Below are 14,189 nucleotides of genomic sequence, written 5' to 3' on the forward strand. Positions count from 1 at the left end.
TAACCAAACTTAACGAGGAACACTTTTACACAATAGGCTACGCTGATGATCTGGCAATATTAATATCAGGTAAATTTGCCAGTACAGTATGCGATCTCACCCAGGCAGCTCTTCGGATCGTAGAACGCTGGTGTAGAGAATTTGACCTATCAGTTAACCCCACCAAAACAGAAATGGTAATGTTCACCAATAAAAGGGCACTTGGCAACTTTACCAGACCAACACTCTTCCAGACTGAGCTACAGCTGACCGATGAAGTTAAGTACTTAGGGCTAACTCTCGACAGTAAACTCAACTGGAACAATCACATCAACAGACGCATAGACAAGGCGGGAGTAGTCTTTTGGCAGTGCAGAAGGATGATTGGTAAGAGGTGGGGACTCAACCCGAAAATTACCCTTTGGCTCTATAAGACTATAATCCGCCCCCTACTCTGCTACGGTGCTTTGGTTTGGTGGCCAAGAACAAACCTAGGCAACGTACGTGACAAGCTACAAAGACTCCAGAGGCTCGCATGCGCGGCCACCACTGGCTGCACGAGGTCCACTCCGACTGCAGCCATGGAGGTCATGCTAAACCTTCCACCGCTGCACCTACACATACAACAAGAGGCCAGTCTCTCAGCGGTAAGGTTGCGAACCCTCAATATATGGTCTAACATCACAGGAGCTCTTCACACAACATGCCTGGAAAAGGTATACAACGAATTTCCAGTGCTCACGGCAGGCACGGATCGAATTCACAAACAAGCCATCTTCGACAAAAGGTACAAAATACAATTATATGAGGACGACAACTACGAAGGACTCAATCCCCGGGAGCTGAGAATCTTCACTGATGGGTCCAAAACAGACAGCGGATCGGGCTCTGGAACCTTTTCAGAAGACCTGAACATGTCAATCACCACTCCGCTAGGATCCCATAGCTCGGTATTCCAAGCTGAGTGCATGGGTATCATAAACGCGGCGGCTGCCATCACTGCAAGGAAGGTAGTAGGATCCTCCATCCGCATACTCTCCGACAGTAGAGCAGTCTTAATGGCCCTAAAAAGCCATATAGTTACATCCAAACTCATACACGAATGCCACGAACGACTAATGGAGGTATGTCAGAACAACAAGATCACCTTACAATGGATCAAGGGACACAGTGGATCCCGAGGTAACGATGCTGCGGACGAGCTTGCCAGACAAGGATCGGGTGCGGGGGCGATTGGCCCGGAACCGACTCTCCCGATACCGTTTAGCAAGGTACGCTCAATGCTGCTGGCACGCACAGGGAAACTACACACAGAACACTGGCTAAACCAGACTGGATGCAGACAGGCCAAACAAGCCATGCCTAGCATCAACGGTAAGCTCACAAGGGCACTCCTTCAACTAGGAAAAGTCCGTCTGAGTATGGTAACCAGTGTCATAACAGGTCATGGACTTTTTAACAAACATCTTTTTATAACAGGTGTCACAGACAGTCCCCTATGCCGTGGATGCATGGAGAAGGAAGAAACAGCCTCTCACGTGGTGCTGGAATGCAGCGGAGTGGCCCCATACAGGGCAAAACATCTCGGATCCCCGAGAGATCTCCCCGAGGTCCTACTCAACATCAAAGGTTTGATAGGATTCCTCGAGGAGCTGGGCTGGCAGGACTAGCCCCTATCACGCAAAATAGGCGCAGGACGTCGAGTTGCGGAAAATCGCCCGTACTACAATACAATACAATACAATGTTTAACTGACTCATTTACAACTCGGCATACATTATTGTTGAAGAATCTCAACAAAATGTAGTTAAAGCTAATTATGGATTCCTTTAACTACTATGGGTAAACGAAAAACTACTCTATTGCCAAAGGTTAGAGTCCAGACTTATACATCAAGTAAAATCAAATAAATATTATGATTGAGAATTTCAAGAGAATGATATCATAGAAGTAAGGTGATGAAGTCATGATTTCCTCAATTTTCTACAGGTTCCATAATGACTATTCAACTGAGTGTTTTGTATACGGTTGTATACCGACTCATTTAAGAATTAATGTTTTATAATTGTTTTATTCATTATTTCATTCATGGTAGATAATAATAAATATAACAAGATGCAGAAGGCGGTGATCTTGGACACGGCGCGGATAGTCCGCCGGTTCCTGTCTCTGCAGCCCTGACCACCGGTAGCTTGGGCCTTGCCCCGCTGCTGGCGGCACCCTAGGTTAGGTTTTTTATAATGTGTTTATATGTATTTTGTATTGTTTTTGTAAGTGTTTTTGTATTTTATTTTTATATCCATATTATAAAATAACCTAACCTAAGATCAGAAATAAATAAAGTGTATAATATAACAAAACATTCATATCAATAAAATTCCAACAGTATTGTTAAATATTGTGATTGGAACTTCAGGCAATATATTTTCTTATATCTTTTTAAGTATGAGCAAGAGTGAATAAGCATTAACCATTTTTTTTACCAGGTTTTATTGAGATTAATTAGTCAGTGTAATAATCCAATATTATTATGGAATAATATTAACATCAATAGATTGCTCTGATAATTAGCCTAAGATAATATAATATATGTAATAACTAGTTACTATTCATAAGTGCTTGTTGCTAGGCCTACATGAATAAAGTATATTTTGAGTTGAGTTGAAATGACTAACCTTATTTGGCCATCACTGCTGGTGTATGTGCTCTTATAGAAGCCAGTCATCGCATCAGAGATCTTCCCTTCAAAATTCAGCTCCAATATATAGTCCACATCAGGTTTCAAAGTAGAAGCCAATTTAATAATCAACCGGTCTCCGGACCCTTGAGTTATAGATGTAATCTCTATGTTTCTCGCACTGCTGTGAGTCACATGGGTGTTCATGTTAGTTACTGTAGTGTAAACAGTGTTGTTGGGAATAGGAATCTCCGCTGTTGGTGTTGTGGTTTCATTTGCTGGCGCGTCGTTGGCAGTTTCGTTTGTTACATTTGTGTTTAATTGAATATGTGTGGGTTCATTACGTTCGTTGCTTGATTGTACTATAGTTTCATTGGGTTTCTGTGTTTCAACTTCTTTAATTGTTACATTTAGAGTATTCGCAGTAGTAGGGTTCTCCGATATTGTGTCGTTAGCAGGTTCTTGAGGTTCTTCCCGTTTCCTCCTGTGCAACATCTTAATTTCCTCATAAGTTTGTTCCGTAAGCTTTGCTTTATCATTTATATTTAGGCCCTTTGAGTGAAGGATGATTTCCTTAACATTGCTTTTAGCTTTTATAGTAATGTAGACTTCTCCTTTAAAGTTTGAGTTATCAAGGTCCATTCTCAGTTTTAAGCGGTAGAAGCTGGGGACTACGGCTGAGGGGAGGCGGAGGTCGGGAGACGGTGGTCCGTTGTGACCGAAGGGTTCAGCTTCGTTCCAGAAGTCATTTGTACTGACAGATTGTGACAACTGCAAAGATAAAATTAGATTGTTGCAGATGTTTTAATTAAGTTTAAAAACCAGGGTAAGCTCTTGAAATTTTATAAAATATAGTCTTAATTATTTGTGTATTTGCATCTTAAAATTTTAGTGAAAAAGTATTTTCTTTAATTATTAAACTGTTCACCGTCATTTCATATAGCTTCTAGTTGATTTTAAAAGATTATTATTAAGATTTCGACGTAGAAGATGAGCTTTAACCCCGATATTTAGAACAGAAGAGGTGGCCGTAACTAAACTTAATTTTACAATTTAAACTGTGGTGAAAGATGAAATAACATATGAAATGTAAACATGTACCCGTTATATTATGTTCTCTTAGTGATTAAACCAACTTACAATTTCATTTCCATGAATAAATATCGTGTTTAATAAAACTAAGGCGACACACACTTTTAAGCACATTTTTTTCTTAACAATTAAAATATTATCACAGAAAATAAATGCACGATTGAAACACAAGGTTTAAGCTTAATAAATGAATTTCATTATAAGATTTTTAAGTGAATTTGCTTAATATTGACTAGTAAAAATAAATAGTTTTTCAAATCATGCGATTTCCGCGCAGATTGTCATCTCAACGAACTGTCATTTTGACGTATTTATTTTTTAAAAGCTCGATAGAAGCTCTACTTAAACGTTTTAAACTGCCGACCGCGAATGATAAGTAAAAACTGCCGGAATCATTATCAATGAGAGATAATATTGTTTGTATATTTTTTAAAGTACTTTGTCTGATAGTGCGTATTCGGGTAGGGTTCTGTAGTCAGTTAGTACCACCACAGCACCACACATTAATCCAAAACCTTAGGTCTAAAATTCCAAGCGGAAATAATAGAAAATTTGAATTTCGCGCCTTTTTTTACAGTCAAGATTTGTTTGACCAGCTATAATTAGTCCTTGTGTTAAGAGGCATCAGCAGTTACAGGGTACTGATGAGGGCCTGCCTCCAATAACTCTCTGTCGCTTGAATATGCAAGAGCGATAGAGAGGCTGATAAAATTGATAATGATAACGATTTACGCTGTTGGCGGTAGGCTCTCTGTCTGAGTGTCGAGGGAGTGTCGTACCTAGACAGGTACGAGTGCCTATACCTAATACCTATAAGTACCCTTACCGACTCGCCGGCCACGGAACCCTTGGCTAAGGCATTAACCTGACACGTTCTTGACCCATTATCTATACAAGTTCTGAACCAATTTAAGCAAACGATAAGAACTTAAGATAACAAAATGAGACCATTCTTACCTTAAAGTATGTAATAAAGTACACTATTACGCCGACTATGGTCGCCACTAAGACCGCGCAGAGGATGAAAGAGACGCAGACACAAGTGGTGACGAAGATGCCTCCTTTTCTCTCATATTGAATGTTTTCTTGGTTGTGTGACTCGAACGCCAAGAACTGGTTGCGGCTGTTTGACAGGCTCATGGCAACGAATCATTCTGTAAACATAAAGTTGAATTCATCCAACGGTGGTGGAGGTGAAGATGAGAGCAGACGTGCACTAATCTACCAATAGCCACTGTTGACGACTCTGGCCTAGTGGGGAGTGACCCTGCCTGTCAAACCGCGGTCCTGGGTTTGAATCCCGGTAAGGGCATTTATTTGTGTGAGATATTGATTCCTGACCTGAGTCTTGGGCGTTATCTATGTATTTATGTATTTGTATATTATATAAATATCGTTCTCAGAGTACCCACAACACAAGCCTTCTTGAGCTTACTGTGGGACTTAGTCAATCTGTTTATTTATTATTATTATTTATTAATAGCATTGTTCGTAATCCAGCGGAGCGGAGAACAGATGTGGATTACAACTAATGATATTACTATCTAATTGGTTACTTCCCTAAGCTTCCTTTCATCTCCGCCTCAGAAAGGCACCCACGGATCGTAAGGTTTCATTGTACTGATATTTTGTCCAAGTCCCTCGAAAATAAATGCGGCTTACATTACAGCGGTAAGTACTAATATCTGTCCTTCCTTAAGGTCGCAGTCCAATCATTTGCTCATCACTCGGAGGAAATGAGCATTACGCGAGTCACACAATCTTTATTTCGTAATATTGGCCGTAATTTGCGTGAGCATCAGTTTAGCATTCTCCAGCTAGTGAGTAAATGCATATATGTACTTAAGAGAAATTGATGCTTTAAAAGTTTAAAAACCATTATGGGTCATTGTTGTCTATTAAATATACTTGGTCAACCAGATCTTGACAGTAGAAAAAGGCGGCAAATTTAAAAAATGTAGGCGCGAAGGGATATCGTCCCATAGAAAATTTGAAATCGCGGCTTTTTTTACTGACAAGATAATAAATATTTTTCTGATTCTTCTGATTCTGAAGATTTGGTTGACCAGCTATAAATTGAAATAGAAAAAGAAAGTGGACAACCGCACCGAAACCGTTTTTCCATACAAACATATATATATACCTAAGCGGTCAAGCAGATCTTGTCAGTAGAAAAAGGCGGCTAAAAAATGTAGGCGCGAAGGGATATTGTCCCATAGAAAATTTGAATTTCGCGCCTTTTTTACTGACAAGATTTGCTTGACCGGCTATAGTCCCCATTTTCCTTATCACTTTTTTGTTTTTTTTTTAATGCCTTGGATGCCAGCCCTTTAAGCCAAATCTCATAGATTATAGAAAAAGCGGTAAGCTATGATGGCGCCATCTATGCAAACCTTTGCGAGTTGCCAACCCCATTCTAGGGAATGACAGGGCAAGCTATGCTGGCGCCATCTGCTAAATACTTCGACCGGCCAACCCCATTATACGCTAAGTGGGTGTCTTTTGACTGACATTACAGGGTGATAGGGTCTGTTCGAAAAGAGAAGAGTCGAGGAATGTATTGGGCCCCATACATTCCACGACTCTTCTCTTTCCGCACAGACTCTAGAACACGTGTTGATCATAAAAATTACTATTTATTATATTTTATATGCATCTCTCCTAATCACCTATTGAAATATATACGTGTTTTTCACTTGAACGAATTCGATCATCCACATACATGACCATAGAGATAAAAGAACGTAATATACAAAGCAAAGGCAAATCTATGGCAAAGGAGACCTTTTAGCCACTAAATTGATTGTACATCTGCGTTGTTCAAAAAGGTTGTATTTATATTACAGCGCCGTTATGCAATTTACAAGGGTTATCATTTTGATTCTTATTATTGAGATATTAGAGTTCAAAGTCGATAAATATTCGTGAAATGAGATCAATAGAACACATGTGTCGTTTTGGTAGTGCATATGCATGTGACCAATGTGTGCGATAAGCTGCGATTAGTCGAGTATTTCCAATCACGATTATTTTCATAGAAATACTTGATAGATGCGTCAACCATGAATGTACAGTATGACAGTATGTACAAACGTACAAACCATCATTATGGTTTAAATTAAATACGTGAACAGTCTTCTATAGTGACGATTATTATAATAATCGTTATATTATCTCCTTTTTTGGAATCACGGGCCTATAAATCCCGGTCTTTTGATAGGCTTGCGTGGGGATATAGATCCAACACGTAGAGGCCCTTTGGAGAGCTTTAATGTCATGTAGAATATTATTATATTCGTTTTGAGACACGTTTCAGAAACTAAGTGATTCACGACTCAAAGTCACTTCCATAGATAGAAGTATTATTTACCGACTAGTATCATGGTTCTAGGATAAAAATCAGACTATAGTAAATATAGTAATGTAACGATTATGGATTTGACCGACTAGCCGACTAGTTGGCTGAATAATCGGCCGTCCGAGCGCCAATTAGTCGGCTAATCGGAAAACTCATAGTCAGTACTTAAATAATAGATACCAAGCTAATATGGCAGGCATTTTGATAGGCAAGACTGTACAAGTGTTATTTAAACGTTGTAATTTCATAGACGTTTGACGTTTCAAATAACACTTGCACTGTCTGGGCTATCAAAATCGCTGCTAACTTAGTTTAGTCTAACTGTAGTAGGTACCAAATTATATTTTTTGGTGGGAAACCTAGACTGACGCGTCTAACCGACTTTATTCATCTATTTAAAAATGGCAATCGGAATGAACCAGGCAGCAGGCGTAAAAAAAAGAAATTAAAATATTTGTAAAATACTCAGGTACTTTTTTACAGTGGTAATATGAGATTTGAAGTGCTTGCTGAATGAATATGTGCACATAATAACCAAGGTAGTGAGTTTATGTCTAAATTTCAGTTACTTAATTATTCCAATGATTCGGGTTAGCTAACAATGCAAAAAGATGTCAGTTTAGTTGTTCCTGAGTTTCTGACCAATTTGTTCCTTATATATAACACTCGGAGTAATAATTATAACACTTTTAAACTAGATTTCTCAATACGAAAACCGCTAGGGATTTTATACCTGTCAATTTTGTCAATGTGATATTGTACGAAACGGCACAGAAATTAAATACCTTGTTTCATTGAAGTATAATTTAATACTTTAGTAATAATAGCTCAGTGCCTTGTTTGTACATTATACGCAATACAGGGATAATACAGGAATATTCGTCACGATTAAATTGACGAGAATAGACGGTATTAGCGCTTTTATTTACCCCGTACCTACACGTAGGTAATAGGTATTGATACGCCATTTAAGGTTTTCTTCACATTGGATGATTGGACATTTCACAGCATATTATTGGGTAGAAAGAGGTACAGATATGTTGTTCAGCTGCTATATTAATAATTATAAGGTACCTACACAAGCACGGCCATAACCTCAATAAAACAAAAAACAAAAAGAAATGCTTACCAACCACAATTCCAAAAGGCAACTTCATTAAAATCACTGGCAGGTAACACAAAACACTGGATGAATCGGAACTTAAAAAAATAAAATTTCAAATTAAAAACCGTTCTTATGTCACAAGCGGCGCATACCCCGTTCTGCGCTTATATGAAAACTCGCACGGTATTCCACGTTTCACGCAATTTTATAAAGAACCGTTGCACTTCTTACGAACGATCCTCTTTACGCTTAAATTTGTTGCTCGCGGGGGGGAGGCATAGGTCTAGTTACGTTGGCTAAAAGGAAATTCTACCTACATCAATGACGATTTCGACCTTGCCGTAAATGTCTGGTTTTAAAGACAACCTGCATGTTAATAACATATTTCTATAGCGCATTGTGCTATTGTTTATCGGTTGTATACAGAAATTTGATACCATTCATCGTTGAAATTAACAGATGCGAGTGATTCATCCGGGCAGTATGGGCGATCAGATCGGTGTCATCGAATTTTCAAGGAATTATTGTTTGGCAAACCAATTATGTCCATTGAAAAGGCGCGAAATTAAAAATTGGAATGCGAGATCTACCCTTGGACGCTTGCGACTGTCACGTTAACTACAAGGATTCACTGTGCTGATATACCTACCTGAGGTACTAAAGGACGAATGCAGAATCTTCGAAAGGGTATAGGTATCATATTGTTTTAAAATACCTACATAATAGGTATTAAAAGATACCCTACCTTACCTAGTTACGTACCTATTTAAAGTAGGTATCAACAAAGTTAAAAGTTTCGAAAAGAGATTACTTTCGTAAAAACTAGCGCCTGTGCCAATGCTTGGGATTAGGTTGCCGAATGGACCTCGGGCTCCCTAAGCTACGAAGATCATGATTTGTTCGTACATGATCCTTTTAGCGCCTGATTTTGATATGTTGAAATCATTAAGATCGCGCATAAATCAAAAATATTCAGGCGCAAAAATGTCATAATCGGACATCTGTCCATTTTGTAAATATATCGTAGATAGGTACTTACATACACCTGCCGTCTTGATTCTCGTGTCCAAATAAGAATAATGTAAATAAAGTTTGTCAAGGGACTGTTTCATTTCAAACATAGATAGAGAGAATCATACTATCTTTGTCTTACACTAATACTAGCACCCAAAAGAACAGGATGAGTATAATTTTTCCTTTGTTCTTATTTACTAACAATTTGGTTTGACCAACTATATATATGTTTTAAGTTAAGACGAAAGTGGACGACCGCCCCGGAACCGCCTTTCCATACAAACGTAGTCTCCATTTTCCTCTCTCGGATACTAATATTTTTTTTTGACATAGGTTCATATAAATACATAGCGCCATAGGGAGTTTGCTTTTTTTTCGATTTTTTTATTAAGTGTTAGGAGTAAGTACCTAATTAAACCTTTGTATGGAATTAGTTTTTCAATATATTTCTTAAAAACGTATAGATATAGGTATTAACATCACTACATAGTATAAAACAAAGTTACTTCCCGCTGTCTGTCTGTCTGTCTGTATGCTTAGATCTTTAAAACTACGCAACGGATTTTGATGCGGTTTTTTTAATAGATAGAATGATTCAAGAGGAAGGTTTATGTATAGTTTGTTAACCCGTGCGAAGCCGGGGCGGATCGCTAGTTAACTTATATAAAAGTTGCTTAGAGTACCGCTCAGTAGGTACAATTGATATAAATCGACCTCTATTTCCCGCCGCGCCGCGGATTCTCGCAACTATTTTCTGGGTTAAACTTTCTCGTTATCGGATCGGATTTTTGGGATATAACTTTAAAGTGGTATTTAAATACCGTCCTCAAAGGCTGCCTTGAAGTTTTAATGACTTGATCTGTAATAATAATTTTAATGGTGCAGAGAAAATCTTATGGAGTTTGTAACTTTTCTGATTATCTTGAGTGCCTCGAGTTACCACTTTTTTGGCAGCCATCTGCAGGCATTGCCAAGGTAGTATTCGGAATAATATCAGCACATGTATTTTAATTGGCACGCCTGAGGCGTAGCTAGCTAATACCCCAGCCACACACTCGACGAGTGGCATGGGAAGTAGCGTAGCGAGGGAAGTATACAGGGAACTGCAATACTGTCTTTACCATAAAGGCACAGGGGGCCCGTTAGGGTTGCCAGATCGAAAGGTGCTATTATCGGGAAAAAATATAAATTTTTCGGGATTTTGAGACTTAAGTCGGGAAAAAAAAACATTCAAATTAAAGTATGTAATTGTATTAAAAACAACGATATTTTACATTATTGGCACTACGTCAGCTGCTATGCCCATAGACGTTTTTATAAGACTGACGCGCTTGACACGGGTCGCTCGCTCGCTCGACGACAGTTCGGAAGATTCGGAACTTGAAATTATTGTTTTATAACGTGAAGCTGTTTTTCGGGACAATTTCCAATTTTTCAGGAATCGGGAAAACATGCTAAAAATCGGGAGAATTCCGCCAAATCCTGGCAACCCTAGGGCCCGTGCCCGGTGCCCCCATCCTCAGGGGCCCCGAACGACAGACAGTAACATTTTATAGAAAACGCCAATCGTAACATAAAAAAAATATGAGACATTCTTCTAAAACGCAGAAACATTTTAACATAAAATCATGACAGACAAGCACATGATTTACTTACCTACCCTTACGTAGCTCAAAATAAATTTCGACCTGTATCAAAACAACGGTTGAATATAATTGCGAATGGAAGTGGAAAAGGGTCCACCTTGGGTCAGGTTGGACGATAAATCCTTGTTCGGGCGGGACAGCCCCGCGGCTGTAAACATAGATGTCAATATTGCTTACGTTTTGGCAGTTTTGGGACGATTTCTCTCATTCATTTTGTATAGGCTCTCAGAAACTCGCTATAAATTTGGAATGAAAACTACGTAGAATAAAAAACTACTACACTTTTCAAGTAGGTACCTAATCTTAATTCTGATTAGGTACCTATAGCAAACCCATGATTGTTTGAAAACAATTAAAAAACCTAACCTAATAGGTAGGAAATCGCAATAGAATTTTAAATGCACCAAGATGGACCGTTGCGTGGACAAAATTATATTTTGCAAATATGTTTTGTTTCATGCGCTGCTATTATTTTTATTCTTTTTGTAGATCCCTGCTTATTGCCGCAAAATAAACTTTTTATGATATATACAGGGTGCTTCCTGTAACAGGAGCAATAAATTAAACTGTAGGCTGTACTCCTCAAACTGACCAACATTTTTTCAGCAACTTTTGAAAATAACTCATGTTTTGATTTTTATTACACTTTAAAGTTTATTCTAAGACGCAATGTATTGCAAATTTTGTTATTTTTAAAGCGTGACAAGCAATGTCAAACACACTGATGTCAGCGTACATTGAAGGCAATATTTATTTTGTATGAAAAAGAGGAAGTATAAAGGATTCATATTTTTTAAAAGTTGCTGAACAAATGTTGGTCAGTTTAAGGAGTACAGCCTTTAGTTTAATTTATTGCTCCTGTTACAGGAAGCACCCTGTATATACATAGATAGGTAGGAGGCAAACGACCAATATTTAATTATATTCTAAGTGTCAAAAATTAAAATGCTGCTCAATGAATGACATTATCAACGATATTTCACTGTAGGAAAGACTAGGGGAGACTTGATTCAAAAAGAGACTTGGTCACCTAAATTATAAAACCATAATTATTTGCCAACATATAAAAAAAATATTATCCTAAAATCGCTATAAGTAATGTTCTAATAGAAGTTAGAATTGCTATTTTAGATCTATATTTTAAATTTAATATAACTGTATAATTTAGAGGACCAAGTCTCCCCTAGGTCAGAATCAAGTGTGCTCAGTCGCCCCTAAAGAAAAATTCAAATCGCCCAGTTACGAAGTTTGGTCTGAGGGTCAGGAAAAACTAATCTAACTATCAAAAAACTCCACTAAGCTATCTATCGTACAAATATTTGATGTGAAAATCGAGTTTGATCTTGGACCGTGTAATTTTTTTCAAAAGGTGCCTAAACTTAGATATTGAAGTAAGGTTTAGTTAATAGTAGCTGAGGGCTTAGGATCAAAGACCAGACATTCTTAACAAACTTGAAAACATTTATATTAAATTAAATGGAACTTTAGTCTAAATAACATTATCGTACCTATTTACTTAACTCACTGATAAAATGATCTTCGAAAAGAGTAGGCGTTTGATTCCCTAGAAATCTAATAAATTGAGTAGGTATAATTTATTTAATAGGACCGATCCTATTGAAAAGAAACTATTAAGAAATAGTTTTTTCACCTCAGCAGCTCGAACAAGGGTAGTTTGCTACTTAAAAACAGTGAGCAAAATGCGATTTTGCTCACTGTTATTAAGTAGCAAAGTACCCTTGTTCGAACTGCCGAGGTGAAAACTTATTTGTTGGTATATCTTAAGAAAACATGAGTGAATAGAGGTAAGTGATGAAGAAGGAATACATTTTTCGGGTTCTCTAATATGTTCTCACTGCTGAGGTGAAAAGTTTTGTGAACTACACGAGATCAAAGTTATTTACATCTCGTGCGCTTTTGAGTCCCTTACTACGCTCAAGATTCTAAATTATAGTCTAAATTAAATTATAGTATAGTATAGAATCTTTCGCTTGCACGGGACTCAAAATAAACACTCGAAGAAATATCAAACTTTGATCTCTTGTTGTACAAATAACTATTAAAATACCTTCTATTATTTTCTTAAAAGGCGAACAATAAAAATGCGTTAAAACTTAAAGCCTTTATTAACACTATTTTATGAAATTCCCCCAGCATCCTCGGTACAATGCCTCAAGGGCCTATTTTAGATTTAAGCTAGTATTAATTTAGTTTAGTAGTACCTCTGTATATATCTATAACATTTCATTGATACATTTTAAACCTGTTATCCGATATAAATAATCAGATCAGGCAGGGCAAGATAGCTGTTTATATCGAGCTGACTTACCCTAACTGACCCTAACTGGCCCTTTCTTACCCTCACTGCACTAAATTATTCACTATTGTAACTATGGCAAATATACTTCAGGCATATGAATGAAATCGTTTATTTCAGGCAACTGTGCCCATACATAAATACCTTAAAACTAGCATACATATTATAAAAATATAACTAAACACTAAAAAACACATTATGATTGCGATGCATTACGCAACCCCGCAGTGTCAGGGAACCGGCCGCGGAACCGCCGAAACTTGACACCCTTCGGCCAAAACTCCTCCTTGGTGAAGGTCGCTAGATGTTCAGTCGGAACGGTCACCACAAACGAATTAAAATTCGCATTGTGTCGAGATTCCAACTTCGCGACCCTCAGGATGAATCCGGTTTTTACTTTCACATACTTTACGATATCATCGACCTTCGTAAGGTAGTGTAGACGGGGCACATACAGCAGCGTCGACGGTGTTGCAGGACGCAGCAAATGATTGGGTCCGGTCGGTGCGGTACCGCACTGGTTCTGACGAGCTGGTCATATACATATGCCGACGTGAAAACGATATTTACCTACCTATGTAGTTCCTTGTACCTTTGGATAAGGTTTAAAAAAATGTAGCCTCTTTGGAATGTATGAATTCCACTAGGTAATAAGTATATATACTATATAAAAAGTTGAGCATGAACATAAATAAATTAGGTAGAACTTGTTTCAATATTTTTTGGGTGAGAATTTTCATCGCTTTGGTTTCATTGCATCTTAATTTCGTTTTAAAAAGAAATCCCATAGGAAATTCGGAAATTGATGATGATTAGGGTTTGCAATCCGGATCCGGAATGTATGAAATTATCCGGAACTGGATCCGCGGATCCGTCGTGCAAACCCTAATGATGATGAAAAATACTTTAAAAAATTCGGCTATTGGACCATTTCAAGAAGGAAACGATTTGACATTCATGCATTTTAGGGCTAAGCTGTTTTGAAATTCAGCACTTATAAA

At 37.8% G+C, this 14,189-nt stretch overlaps 1 protein-coding gene across 1 annotated transcript in view; it reads right to left on the reverse strand.

Annotated features, from left to right (window-relative positions):
* The window catches only part of LOC134649655 (aminopeptidase N-like), a 37,364-nt gene extending 28,704 nt beyond the window's left edge, over positions 1-8,660 (reverse strand). Inside the window, exons 1-3 of the mRNA XM_063504494.1 lie at positions 8,236-8,660; positions 4,706-4,902; positions 2,655-3,427 (exon numbers count right to left, since the gene is read on the reverse strand). Of these exons, the coding sequence (XP_063360564.1) occupies positions 2,655-3,427; positions 4,706-4,888 (956 nt within the window). The 5' untranslated portion in view covers positions 4,889-4,902; positions 8,236-8,660. The remainder of the gene's footprint in view (positions 1-2,654; positions 3,428-4,705; positions 4,903-8,235) is intronic.
* Between the last annotated feature and the right edge of the window lie 5,529 nt (positions 8,661-14,189).

The sequence above is a fragment of the Cydia amplana genome, chromosome 7, assembly GCF_948474715.1.
Source record: "Cydia amplana chromosome 7, ilCydAmpl1.1, whole genome shotgun sequence".
NCBI lineage: Eukaryota > Metazoa > Arthropoda > Insecta > Lepidoptera > Tortricidae > Cydia > Cydia amplana.